This window comes from Nyctereutes procyonoides, unplaced genomic scaffold (assembly GCF_905146905.1).
Source record: "Nyctereutes procyonoides isolate TBG_1078 unplaced genomic scaffold, NYPRO_anot_genome, whole genome shotgun sequence".
Taxonomy (NCBI): domain Eukaryota; kingdom Metazoa; phylum Chordata; class Mammalia; order Carnivora; family Canidae; genus Nyctereutes; species Nyctereutes procyonoides.
Genome location: NW_026575131.1, coordinates 55,670,542 through 55,685,000, shown reverse-complemented (window position 1 = coordinate 55,685,000; position 14,459 = coordinate 55,670,542). Strand labels below are relative to the sequence as shown.

The window sequence follows — 14,459 nt, the reverse complement described above, 5'->3', positions numbered from 1 at the left end:
GGCTGCCTGGAAGCTTCCGATTCATTACAAGGAAATGAGACCAGCCCAACCCCAAGATCACGCAGCCTGCAGCCCCCATGATGCCCTCTTCTTCCCAAGCACAGGGGCAGCAGCGGGGAGGAGACGGGCCAGCCTGGCGAGGCCCCGGCAGCGGGTGACCACAAGGCTGGCTGCCCCTGCCCGGCCTCACAACACACACAGCTGCATGTCAGGGAAGTGGGACTTTATTTCCCTTAGGCTTGCGGCAGACACATGCAAATGGGTACAGCTGAGCTCGTGGAGGGGTACACAGTGGCTCCCGCCCCAGCCCTGCAGACAGGCCTAGCACATGGGGGGACACCTCTGTCTGACCTCACAGCCGGGTCCTGAGATCCTGGCCAGTCCCACTGCCCGGTTCCTCCCTGCACTCGGCCCAGGTTGGCTTCTGCCTGGAGAACTCCTCCAGGGCCATGGGAGGCCTGCACAGATGTCACTCGCTTAACCCGACCTGCCACAGGGAACGTGCGCAGAGCACCCACCAGGGCCCCACTCTCAGGTGAAGCCCAGACCTTAGGGCACCTTCTCTGCCACGTGACCCTGCTCGAGGGCGGCACCTAGTGGCAGGCGATAGTGCTGCCCACTGTAACCCCTCCACTCCTTTCTGGTCTGGGCATCAGGCCCTGCGGAGGGGCAGTGAGGGGCAGCAGGGGGGCAGGGACTGGTGGGGCACACAGGAGACGCTGAGCCTTTGTAGGGCTTTCTGGGGGCAACTAGTCCACAGGGGTTCCCACAAGCCCTGAGATGAAAAGGCAGCACTGGAACGGGGACTGAGGCTGGGGCGTGAGGTCGGGGGGCGGGGGGTGTCTTCCACATGCATGGAGGCCACAGGTGCTGCAGAGGAGCGTGCAGCCTAGATGGCTCCTCATCCCACCTGGGGCTCCCTGGGCTTCTGCAGCAGGGCATCATGCCTGGCAACACAACCCCCAGGACCCACTCCAAACTGACGGCTTGAGGGCTGGGCCATCTCCACTCTGGCCCTGGTGCCAGCTCAGACCTTGGGGCGCAGTCAGGATGGGGGATGGCGGGGCCCCCACCGGAGACCCCAGGGGAGCTGCCTCCCATGGCTAGAAGAGGTGGGACTTTGGTGCCCAGCAGAAGCAGGGAAGGCCCCTCTGATTCTAAGCCCTGGATCCTCAGCAAGGCTCCCAACACAGGCCCAGCACAAGAAGGCGTCCCTGCCAGCCCAGAGTTCCCCAGGTGGTGCTGCCCCAGAAGCCCCAGAGTTGCCAAAGCCGGAGGCCAGAGGAGCTCAGCCGGGGAAGGTAGCACTGAGTTCCCAACCCCCACCCCCGGGAGCACATCCCAGTGTGGTGCCACTCCCGCCAGAGCCCAGGAGCGGGGTGAAAGGTGCCTCGGCCGCGCGGCCCTAGCGTAGGCCACACTCCACCCCCTGCAGCTTCTCCTGCTCCATGGCGCGCACCAGATCCTGCACGAAGCGCATCTCGGAGGCCACTTGCTTTGCCAGGGCCTCGTAGCGGTTCTCGAGGCGGCTGAAGCGCCGCTTGAGCCCACTGGCCCCCAGCAGTGCGCCCTTGGCCTCCTCCTGGGCCTGACGCTGCAGCGCCTCCGTCTTGTGCAGCTCCTGGCGCAGCCGCCGCAGGTCCTGGCCGATGCTCTCGTTCTCCTCCCTGTACCAGGCCTCCTTCTCCTCGTAGATGGCCGTCAGTGCCTCGATGTCCTCGTGGAAGAGGCGCCGGCTGTGTTCCAGCCCCCGCAGGCCCTCCTCCGCTGCTGCCACCTCCTCTAGCACCTTGGAGAAGCGCTCAAAGTTGACATAGGTGTTGTTGGGGGGCATGCTCGAGTGGGACTTGATGGTGTACTCCTTGAGGCGTGCCGTCTTCAGGCGCCGCCGCTCGGGCTTCCGACCACTGTCTTCACGCCGCACGTTCCGCCGCCGGATCGCCTGTGGAGAGAGGCCCAGGGCCTGGAGCAGGGGGCGGCGGCGGCCACCGAGGGCCACATCCCGCCCTCCACCAGCTTTCCCAAACAAAATTTCATCAGCACGGGGCCACCTTGCCCGTTCAGGCAGGGTATGCGTGGCTCTGGCACCAGAGACTGCAGAGAGGAAAACATAGACCCTTCGGCCCTTTACAGAAGGCTGCTGCCCCTGGCGGACGTCACCCATTCTAGGAGTTTCTGTGGGAAGGTGCCCTGCTGTGTGCAAATGGGCTGAAGAGCCAGCCAGCATCACAGGGAGCCGGTACCAGCACCACCTCAGGCGCACCCCATGTCCTCTGCCACCCAGGCCCACTCCCCTGGGTCCCTCCCCGGACAAAGGCCTTGTCACACATGGCATCCTTGAATGGGAGCAGCCCCGCCCACCTCACCTTGATCCAGGAATGCTCCAGGCTCTGGGCGATGGTCATTCTTCTCCTGTAAGAGCCCCCCACTCTGGTTAGTTGCACACATTCCATGTGCTCCCTCTTCCCACAAGGCTGGCGGGGAACCGAGCAGAGATCAGTGAAGGGTTTTCCAGGCTCTCCCTGGCACTTCTGCTCTCCACCCCCACCTTAAAGGACTCCCACACGTGGGCCCCTAGGGACTCCCCTCTGGCCTGGGAACAAGCCCCTGAAATGACCTTGAAACCACCTGTGCCCTCCAGAGCATCTGCCCTGCTCAGCCAGCGAGGAGCCCATCAAGGGGCCTGTGAAGACACAGGCCCTGGGGCCTTCCATGCTTTCTCAGAGGTTTTGTGAATCAGGGCAAGACCTAACGCTGGGTCTTGCCAACTCGGGCGCCCACAGGAGGGACCAGGAGAGTAGCAGGAATGGGTGGCTGTACCAGGGCGAGACTGTCACTAACAGGAGCCCCTCTCCAGGAGTGAAGGCTCTGTGACACCAGAAGTTTTAGATTTTCCTAGGAAAAAAACCCAAGAATCTGGAATTTCACATGAAAATTATCTTAAACATCAGCAAGGACTTAACAGCTCTTAAAGAGACACAGCGGGAGCCAAGCTAAGCACACTGCCACCCCAACCCTCAGGTACGCAGAGGGGACTGCATGGAGGACCGTGCTCCTGGGGGACCCAGCAGCCTTCCCTGACAGCCCCCTGACCCCCCACCCTCTCGGCCCGGCCTGGCGCTCCTACTTAGGGTCCTTGACAAGCAGACGGCGGATGAAGTCCTTGGCCAGCTCGCTGGTGTTGCTGAAATACTCCTCGTCAAAGTCGTAGTTCACAGCCGAGATGTTGGTCAGGGTCTCCTGCTTGGTCTCACCCAGGAATGGGGAGGCGCCGCTCAGGCTGGAAGGTAGACACAGGGCTCAGCGGCCCCTGCGCTCGCTCCACAAACAGGCCACTGCATGGGCTCCCAGCGGCTCTGCCCTGCCACCTCAGGGGGCCGAACACAGAGGAAAGCATACGCCGGGCCCTGGGTGCCCCCCACATCCCGTTACTTGCCCTCAACCAGCCCGTAACCTTCCACCAGAAAGCACAAAATCTTCCCCCCTGGCCACTGATGGGCACTGAAGAGTGGGCAAATGTCCCTAAGGAAGCTTGAAGCACCTGCCCTAAACATTTAGTGATCACGGGGAAAGCTACTGACTTCCCAGAAAGGTATCCTGGCTGACGTCAGCACTCGGCCAGGGTGCACATCCCCAGAGATGACACAAGGACGTCGTGTGCCATCCTGATGGTGCTTGGGGGCCACACTACCATCTCATGAGGCTCTGGGCACGTGGCACTGTGACAATAACAATTGCACTCCGGTCCTCACCCCAGTCCTCAGGCACAGAGCTCCCATAAGCCTCGCGCTTTCCTAAATGCTAACAACTAAGAAAGTGGTAACAACTGTTCTGACATTCAGTCTCTATCCTCGGTTTCTGAAGCGGCTGCAGGGTGATGAGATGAGAAGAGCCTTTTGCCGACCATCACGAGCGCTTTTCAACCTCACCAGTTTACGTGAACGAGGCGACTTTTGGAAGTCACCCCAGATGACCCTGGGATGGGGCTGGTGGTTGGAGGAAGCAGCCATGAGATTAACAGGATGGAACCGCTGGCCCCACCCCTGACCTCTGGGGCAAGAAGAGGGGCCAGAGATTGATTCCATCACCAACAACTTAATCATGCCTACACAATGGAACATCCATAAAATCCCCCAATGAAAGGGCTTGAAGTTTCCAGGCTGAATGCCCTGTGTGGAGAAGAGGGTGCACCCCAAAGTCCACGGAGACAGAAGCTCCTGCGCTTGAAGCCCTCCCAGACCTCACCCTACTACGTGCCTCCTCATCTGGCCTTTCGTCCATATCTACGGCCTTCATAATTAACTGGTACCAGAAAGCACACTGTTCTGAGTTCTGTGAGCCCCTCCAGCAAGCTCTCCAGGCCGAGGGGGTCGAGGGAGCCTCTGATCTGATAATCTGGCCTGTGGCTGGTGGCAGAACTGGGACCAATCCCTGAGCCACCTCCAGGCTGATGGCGCCAGAACTGAGGGACGCTGCGGGATGCGATCCAGGGTGGGGTCCTGGACCACAAAGAGGCAAGAGCAGGAAAACTCTGGGACTCTACTTGCTAGTGTTGTACTGGGCTCATTTCTTGGTGTTGACAGATGCTCTTTAGGGCACTAATGCCGGGACGCTGGGTGAGGCACACAGGAATTCTGTACTGGCTCTGTATGTAGCTCCTCTGTAAACCTCAATCTTTAAAAACAAAAGCTGACCTAATAAAAACCTGTCTTAACAAACCTTTAGAGTGGATCGCTCTACCATCTGACAAGGGAAGAAAAAGCAGTGGGAGCCTGCTTGACGCAGGGATGGAGATGAGGAACAATCCAACCTGAGGGAATGGTGCCTGAGGGAATGAGGTCAGGGAAAACCACTCTGCACAGAGCAGGGCTCTCCAGGAGCCCGAGACAGGAACTGTCTTTCCCTCCTGCGCAAATCCATGCATTCTTCACTCATCCATCCACCCAACCACCCATACAACCATCCACAATCCACCCATCCATCTACCTTTTCACCCACCCATCCATCACCCACCCACTATCCACCCATCCATCTATTCACACCCACCTATCCACTCACCCATCCACCACTCACCCACTATCCACCACCCACCTATCCATCCATCCACCTGTTCACCCACCTATCCACCTATTCACCCACCCATCCACCACCCACCATCCATCCATCTATTCACCCACCCATCCACCACCCACCATCCATCCACCTATTCACCCACCCATCTGCTACCCACCATCTACCCATCCAGCCATCCACCTATTTATCCACCCATTCACCTATTCACCCACCCATCCACCATCCATCCACCTATTCACCCACCCATCCATCCACCCACCCATCTGCCACCCACCATCTACCCACCCACCCATCCACCTATTCACCCACCCATCCAGCTATTCACCCACCCATCCACCACCTACCCATCCACCCACCAAGTTCACTGAGCACTCTGGTGGGTCAGAGCTCATAGTCCCCATCCCTGCACAGGAGCCATCCTGACCCTCCTCCTGACCCAGGGCCTCAAGAAATGCAGGAAGCATCAACCGGGAACTCACAGGATATAGGTGATGACTCCAATGCTCCTGGAGAGAACACACAAGAAGAGAAATCAGCTCAGCAGTGGGCGGCAACACCCCAATTCTCAAAACGTCTAAATGGCCGGGGATCCAGAGTCCAGGTGGGGAAGCCAGAAGCCCATGGCCTGCTCTCCTTCCAGGGTCCTCTCTCCCACTCTGGGGGTCTCAGGATTGGACGCTTGAGCTCGTCTGGCCACACCCACCTATCCAGCTCAGAGCAGGGGAGGGGTTGCGGCAGATGCAGGACTCTATGACGCCTGCTGTGCTCAAAAGTGGGCTGACACACTTTCTACAAAGGGTAAGACAATGAATATTTCACACTTTGTGGACCACAGTCTCTGTCGCTTATTTGTCTGTTTTGTTTTTAACATCACCTTAAAAACAAAACCATTCCAAGCTCACAGACCTGTTCTGGCTGGTGGGCCATTGTTTGCCGACCCCTGTTCTAAGGCAATGGTCTACCTGGCCCATACCCAAAAGCATCACAACCATGAGAATGGGCTACGTCCTACCCTGTGGTTGTGGCCGGGCAGCTCCCATGGACAATCAGGGGACTCCCAGAGGAGCAAAGGTGCTACATGCCAGGTGTGTTGTGTGCTGGGCTCAGCGCCAGCAGCCCTACCACTCCTTGCCACTCCCTGCCACTCACCACATGTCTGCTTCGAGACCCAGGGGTTCATAGTTGACAATCTCTGGAGCTGTAGAGACAGAGAAACAGAAGGTGCAGAGTCAGACGCTGGGTAGATCTAAGGCAGCACTGGGGACACAGCCACAGGGAGCAGCACAGCCCACCTGCAGGTGGGGGGCAAGGCCGGCTCTGGGGGCAGCAGGCCTGACCTCATGTGCCTAAGACCAGGACTTGGGAAAGGAAATCTGAGTGACGTGGACCAGATGACCAGGGGCTAGGCCTGAGGCGTGCACGCAGGCCAGGAAACCTCAAACAGTCCCACAAACCCTAGCCCCAAAGCACCATGCAGCGCCATACCCACAAATTCAGGGGTGCCGAAAATGTTCTTGAACTCATTCCCCGCTTCGATCTTGTGGGCGATGCCAAAGTCGATGAGCTTGATCCGTGGGTTGGGCACGTTCTTGTCCAGCAGCATGATGTTTTCTGGCTGGGGGGTGGAGGAGGACTCTGTAGCTCTGCTGGCCCAGGGTTCCCAGGGACAGCCTCGGCTCTTCCCTGGGAACCCCCCATAGGTGGCAGGCCTGAGCTGGTCTGTCTCGACCCCTAGGCAGCAATGGGGCTTCAAGGGTGCACTCTGTGCCATAAAAGCTGGACCCCCTTCCCAGCCCCCCACCTCACCTGCCCAGTTGGTCCCCAGCTCCCTCCCTGGCCACCAGGGCCCACCTTGAGGTCAAAGTGGGCAATGCGCTTGGAGTGCAGGTAGTGGACACCATCCAGGATCTGCTTGAGGAACTGGGTGGCCTCGTCCTCTGTCAGTGACTCCTTCTCTGCCAGGAAGTCGAAGAGCTCCCCGCCTGAGACCAGCTCCAGGATGAGCACTACGTCAGTCTTGTTCTCAAAGATGTCGTGCAGCGTGATGATGTTGGGGTGCCGGATCTCCCGCAGGATGTTCACCTCCCGCTCGATCTCCTCCCGGCTGACTCCCCGCCGGCTGGACGACAGGCGGCGCTTCTTGATGAACTTGGCCGCATACTCCTTCCCGGTGCCCTTCTGCCGGCATTTCCGCACAATCGCAAACTGGCCGCTGCGGGGACAGAGGAGTGAGTGGAGCCCTGTGAGGGACTGGGGGAGTGGAAAGGATGCAGCTTCTGAGACAGCACCTCCCGGCCCTGCCCCTCTGCCTCTAGTTGGGGTGGGGGGGGGCTGTTAGGTGCGTTCAAAGCGGCCATGGTTATTTCTGCACTGCAAAGGGCAAAGCTGCCCCTCGGTTTTTGCAAAAGGGAATTAAGTCCATTCCGGGGTCGGTGGAATCCCACACAGCCAAGAGAAAGCAGCAGACTGGGAGACAAACTGAGGACCTGCTCGGGGCAAGACGGGCTTGCTTACAAAGGCCTGCAGAGAGGGCACAGTGGGCAGGAGGCCTGAGGGCTCGCCACCATGTCAGGGAAGGGGTGGAGGGTCAGGGCAGCCAAGAGCGGCTTTTACTTTTACGTAATACAATTCTACACTGATTTATCTTTCCCTGGTCTATTTCATCATTTTTAAAAACCTAAGAAAAAAGAAAAAAAGCCACTGACTTCAAAGGGGCTTCTTATTCAACTGGCTGAGTGAGAGGAACACACCCATTTTCAAACTGATAGAGGATGGGGACCGGAGCCCACACCCATGGAAACGGGCTACTGGTTCCCCGGGAGCTTAGACACTGTTTCCATGCGCTTCTGCAATTCCCTCCAGTGTCTGCCCAAGAGAAACGACAACATAAATCCACAGAGAAGCTTCTACGCAAATCCTCAATCTGCCGGATTCACAGCAGCCTCAAGAGGGAAAGAACCAGATGTCCATCGACAGATGAACATAATGTGTCCACCATGCACAGGCCCATCCCTCTGCCGTGAACAGGAGTGAGGCGCCTACACACACTGCCCTGGGGACAGACCCTGAGCCCACGACACTCAGGGAGGGAACGAGACACAGAAAGCCACGTGTGTGAGTTCACGTGTGGTACACATCCAGAACAGGGTCATGCAAGGACAGGAGGGGGCTCGTGGGGGTTGGGGGAGGGATGGGGAGTAACAGCTGATGGGGATGGGGTTCCTTTTAAGTGATGGAATATTCTGGAATTATTTAGGGTAACAGTTGCAAAACCCTGTAAATACACTAAAGATCACTAACTTGCACACTGTAAACGGGTGAACTGTACAGTATGTGGATTATAGCTCAAGATAGCAGGTATTAAAAGCGAAAGAAAAAAAAAAGCGAAAGAGAGAGAAATCCTATTTACTGCACTCCAGGGAGCTGTCCAACGTCCCAATTATTTTGCTATCCAGGAACTTAGTTATATTAACTTACTTTAACTCAAGAGTTGGCTGAAAAAGACCAGACAGTAAATATTTTTAGCCCTATGGGCCATGTGGTTTCTGTCATAATTCTCGTGTGTTTTTACAACCTTTGAAAAAATAAAAAACCATTCCAGGTTCACAGGCAGGCAGGGCCACACTAGGCTGGGGCTGGATTTGCCCACAGGCCGTAGTCTGCTGACTCCACATGCACAGGAACCAATTCCAAGACAAAGCACTCGCTCCACAAAGAAAATTTTAAGAGACCACCAGGGGTCAAGAGAAAAGATGATATGATCTGTCGAGGAACTGAAGGGGAGGGCGTAAAGGGAGGAAGGAAGGGCAGAGACTGGGTAGGCGAGCGTCCGGGCAGGCTCTCTGACGCTGGGGATGGCAGAGGGAAGACAGGCCAGGCAGGAGCCCAAGAACAGAGACACACAGACTAGTGAGGGACGCCGTTGCCAAGCCAGGAGGGCCCCCGAAAAAGCTGAGGAACCCAACTGGGTTTGTTTGATAAGTGGACCAGGCAAAGTTCAAGGTGAGCAGGTAGGAGGTACAAAATTATTACTAACACACTGGATTGAACGACAGCCCCCACTAAATGCCCACATGTGAATCCCCAAGACCTGTGAATATACCACCTCTCCTGGTAAAAGGGACCTTGCAGGTGGAAGCAAGTCAGGCCACCGAGGTGGGGGTGACCCTAGGTTCCTGGGGGGCCCAGCATGCTCACTAGGTCCTCACGAGAGGGAGGCAGAGGGTGGGAGTCCCAGAGACGAGCAGACCTTGCGCTGCTGGCAGTGAGGACAGAGGAGGGGCCTCGGGCCAGGGAGGCAGCGTAGGAGCCGGGTCTCCCTGGGGCCCCGGGGGGACCAGCCCTACAGGTCCCACTATAGACTCTCGACTCCCAGACCTTTCACATAATAATTGCACACTCTTCTAGGCTGCTGAACTGTGATCACTGACAGCAGTGACAGGAGACTCAGGCCTCGCCCCCCATCCCCTGAACCTGCCACAACAGTCTCCTGGGTACATCATGCTCCTGTCCCCTCCATATCTCCACTAACTCTCCCGCCACCTGAAATGCTTTCCTTTCTCTTTTGCCTACAGCAGCCAAGCTAATTTTTCCAGGCCCACCTCCAGTCCCATGACAGACTCCCGATGGTAATGCCATTGAACGCCGAACATTCACCTCATACCAGTGGCACTGTGCTTCAAGCTAGACGTGGGGCCTCATTTTCAAATGTATGGATTATTTTTCCCTGCTTTATTCTGAGCTGAGCTAACAAATGAAGAGCAGTAATGCTCATGGAAACAGGTAAAAAATGCTATTCTAGACTGAACTGTGTTACCCCAAAAATCCATGTTGAGGTCTTAACCCACAGCACCTCAGAACGGGACTTTCTGGAGACAGGGCCTTTAAAGAGGTGATTCAGTTAGAAAGAGCTCACGGGAGAGGCTGAACCCAATCTGATCCAAGCCCTTTTAAGAGGAGAGCAGAACAGATTTGTGCCGACAGAGGGACAGCCCTGGGAGGCCACAGGGAAAAGATGGCCATCTGTACATCAAGGAGAGGCACCTCAGAAGGAATCAGCCCTCAGCCCTCGTGACACCCTGATCTGTGCCTCCTGCCTCCAGGCCGGGGAGACCATAAACCTCTGGTTCGTGGTCCCCTGTCCCAAGCCAGCCCAGGTGCACACATCACTCTACCAAGGCAAAGCCAGGGTGAAAGTCCACACTTGTCAACCACAGACTAATTTATTTCCCGAGACTATCAATGTGAACTAGGAAGAAAGAATCCCCCAACCCCTCCCAAGCACACACACAAAGAAACTTGCTTCCAGTTCATGTGGCCCCATCCCCCTGGAACAACAAAGTGTCGCCCTGTTTTAGTCCTGGTCCTCGTTGCCACGGTGATGCTTGGCAGCTAACTCCCCAAAGACAATCAGCAATTGGCCTCAGGGAAGACCCTGCCTGCCTCTGAAACTGGGAGCTCCCTGCAGCAGCCACCTGCCACCTGCCAAAGTGCAGAGCAAGCATGGGAGAGGATGCTCTCGGGGGCAGAAGGATGCATGCTCTTCCCGACGTGCAGGGCTGCTCTTCACTGGGACCTCTAATGGACCTGCTCCAGGGGGGCAGGCGGAAGCCTAATGTTCACCTCTGGTTCCAGAATGTCTGGGCTTTGCACCCAGCAGGGCCTGGTCTCAAGGCTTGACCCCCACATGGTCTTGGACAAGCTGCTTCCCTCCTTTCAGCCTCCACTCCTTTATGAAACGGGGAGGGTAAGAGCACACCTGCCTCGTAGGTCCTTTCGCAGATGAACAAAACATAAAGACAGACTAGAATTCAGACGCCAAAATGACATCCATAACTCATACAAACTGCAGCACAGTGCTCACAGTGTCCTATCCCTTTAACCCTTCACCTCATGGTTCTCTGAGCACAACTGGGATCACCAGAGCAGTGCTGTCCAAGATGACAGGCACCAACCACATGGTGGCCCACAGGCCAGTCCAAACTGAGATGTATTCTGAGTGTATATCACACACCAGACCTCAAAAGCTTCGTATCAAAAAGAAAGGTGGTAAAATTTTTCATTCATAATTTTTATTGAGATTACAAGCAAAAAGTAATAGTTCAACCTACTGGGTTAAAATAAAATATATTAAAACTATTAAAACTGACACAGCTACTACAAAACTTCAATACACTTCTTAGGTGGTGAACATCATACAGGTTGCCTGGATCCTTGTAATGGCTGCGTAATATTCCACCCACAGAGGCAGTGGTGCTGGGGGGACCACTGAAGAGGCTCCCCGCCCTTTGTTCATATACAATCCTTACAGCGACCACCCCCGTTCTTGGGTCACTGGGTTTGCATATGCATGTATTCCCGCTGAATTAATTCCTAACAGTGGAGCTGGCGAATTAAGGGGAATCTACATGGGAGACTGGCTGACTTTTGCCAAGCCACAACCTAACACATTTTCAACAGTAAAGGATGAGATTGGGCAGGGGGCATGGGGGGAGAGAAGGGGACGGGGTGAGGGGCCCTACATTCTCTGTGACTCTATTAAGGAAATTCCTAAAGGAGAGACTTCAGAATCCCAAATGAGCCTGAAACACTTTCTCAGCCAAGGCCTGAGGCACGACTCAGTTATTTACATTCCCTTTTGGTGACATCATGGGTTGGTCAGCAGAGAGCTCACCAAATAAGGTTTGAAGCTGGAGGGGGGGTGGGGTGGGGAGGAGATGGTGACTGGCTAGTCTGAGGCAGGGTGTTCTCAGGGGACACTCAAGGCCCCGCCAGACAGGAAATCAGCTGCCTGGCTGGAATGGGAAACCTCCGCGCTTTCCCACAAGAATGCTAAACAATTGGCAGGGACGTGGGCCCAGACAGGAGGCCTCTCCTGCAAACGTGCCCGAGAATCAATCACCTCCCTCAATCAAGACAGGCTTCGACAGAGGGACAGACCTTTACCAACAAACACCGCCACCACCTACCGCTCTCATGTCACGTGCCAGGCGCTCTGGTAGGCGCTCCATGCGCTCAACTCTATTTTTCCCCGAAGGAAATGCACAGAGAAGGTCAGAGCAAGAACGTGCGGACAGGGCCACCTGACTCCAAAGCCTAAATTCCCTCCGCCAGCACATGCCACTGACTCATTCGCACTGGAGAGGGGAATGAAGGACAGGAGGGGGGATGCGATCTGGAAACCCCGCAGCGCCTCTCGCTCTCGCCCATGCCGCCCTGCTCACCTGCCCAGCTCCTCCCCCATCTCATAGTAGTCTTCCACGTCTTCCTGCCTGAACGTGGACATGGTGGGCGGCCTGCCTTCCGGTGCCCTCCTCTCACTGAAGGCTGGCGACAGGACCTCAGGGAGTCCCCGAGCTGTGACCTGGAGGAGACAGGGAAATAGGGAAGAAGTGAGACGCCAGCCATCACTCCTAAATGGAACAACTAAGTTCCCCCAAAACTAAGTTCCACGATCCTCGGCCAGGGCACGTGCATGCGGCGCGCGGGGTGCGTTCCTGTTATCCCGCTCGGTGACCACACCACCCCAGATGTTGCTGGCAACCCCACTGTGCCCGCTTAGCCCCGAAACCCCCCCCAGGCCCACGCCGCCGGCTCCCGTCACGCCGCCCCAGCCCTTCTCTGCCTCTCCCTCCCAGGCTTCTCCCAACCTGCTCATCCAAAGCCCCCCCTTCCTGCAGGGTCCCCCACACTCTGCACCCCTAAGCCCCGGGGCTCCGCACGCCTGCCCAACCTGCCAAGTCGGTGCGGCGCCGGCCCCCGCAGCTCCCCTCCCCCACTCCCCCACGGACCCTCGCCGTCAAGCTCGCGCCAGCCCCCGCCGCCGGCCCCTCGCCCTGGCCCCCGGCGCCCCGCCCCCCGAGGGCTCCCCCGCGGAGGCCCCCCCGCCGTCTCCCCCACCCGCAAAGGGCCACACCGCAGAGCCTCCTCCACTGCCCTCTGCCCCGACCCCGGGGCGAGCTCGCGGGCAGACCCCCCGCAGGTGTCTCCGAGCCCTAACCCCCCCTTGGAGCGTCCCGGAGGCCGCCACGCCCCTCGCAAGCCCCGACCCAGCCCCTTCACCGGCCCGCTCAGCCCACGGGTCCCCGGACGTCCCCCGGCGCCTCCAAGTGCCGCCCCGGCCTCCCCCGCCCGCCGCCGCCGCCGCCGGCCGCGCCCGCTCCGCACCCTCCGCGGCCCCGCGCCCCGGCCGGCCGTCTGCCGCGCTGGCTATCGCCGCCCTCCTCAGCCCCGCCGCCTCGGCCGCCGGGACGCTCCGACCTGCGTCGACGTCACCGCGTCCGCCAGTGCCCGCCCCCGGGGGCGGTTCCCGGCGCCCATTGGCCAACGCCCCCCGCCGCTCGTGACGCCCCGCCCCCGGCCGCCTTCCAGGCCCCGCCCGCCGGCGTCCGGTCCTCCGAACCCGGATGCCGCCTCGCCACTGGCTGACACTTTCGCCCTCCCGCAGCCGATTGGCTGGGGCAGACGTCGGGCACACTTAGGAAGTCGGAAGGCCGACTTCCGGCCCCGGGCCGCCCCGCCCACTCTCCTCTGACCTGGGTCCTGAAGCCGGGGGGCTCGGGGCTGACCCTCTGCGTCCCTCTTACCTTCCTAGAACTCGAGATACGCGAAAGCGAGGCCCCGCTCCCGCACGACCGCTCCCGGGGTGGGCCCCGGGACTGCTTTCGTCCCTGACTTCAGTTTCCCCCTCCGTAGAATGTTACCCACATCCCAAATGCATAAATAAAAATGCAGATGAGGCCGGTCAGGTGTTGCCATTCATCCATGAGACATTTCTGATTCCTGTTGTCTCAAGACACGGGATGAAGCAGCTAGTTCGTATGTACCAGGCAACACTCTTAGGAGGTAACGTATGTTAACATTTCTCTCGTTCTGCAGACGGGGAAGCCGAGACCAGAGGTTACGTAACTCACTGGGAGTCACACAATGTCATGGCTGAGATTCATTCCCAGGAAGACCCGAACCCAAAGCCGGTGCTGCACCACTGCAGGTGCCATCTGACTACTAAAGACCCCAAGTCTTGAGCGTCGCCGACTATCCTGACCTCGGGCTGTTCTGTCCCCATTCACCCCACTCCGAGCTCATTTGCCTTCCGATTTCAAACATTGCGCTCCCACCCAGGTATTTGCACAAGTTGGTCCTTCAGCCTGGAGCTCGCCTTCCTCCATTCTTGTTTAAAGTACCTCCCACACCCATTGCCATCAACTACGTATTACATTATGGCACACTTGTCACAACTAGTGAACCAGCAATACATGATCATAACCAAATCCATCGTTTATTCAGATTTGTGTTCCCGAACGTCATCCTTCTCTTGTATCAGAATCTCATCCGGGATCCCACATATTCAGTCCTTAGAGTCCTCATCGTTTCACTTTCCTTTTAGT

At 57.6% G+C, this 14,459-nt stretch overlaps 1 protein-coding gene across 1 annotated transcript; it reads right to left on the bottom strand.

Annotated features, from left to right (window-relative positions):
- Nucleotides 1-208: 208 nt before the first annotated feature.
- Nucleotides 209-13,343, bottom strand: DAPK3 (death associated protein kinase 3). Its single transcript, XM_055344582.1, has 9 exons — nt 13,240-13,343; nt 12,297-12,436; nt 6,925-7,285; nt 6,559-6,688; nt 6,223-6,271; nt 5,553-5,579; nt 3,128-3,280; nt 2,367-2,412; nt 209-1,942 (listed from the first exon to the last, which is right to left on the bottom strand). Exons 2-9 carry the CDS (start codon nt 12,356-12,358, stop codon nt 1,406-1,408), a joined length of 1,365 nt encoding a protein of 454 aa, XP_055200557.1. The 5' UTR covers nt 12,359-12,436; nt 13,240-13,343; the 3' UTR covers nt 209-1,405.
- Between the last annotated feature and the right edge of the window lie 1,116 nt (nt 13,344-14,459).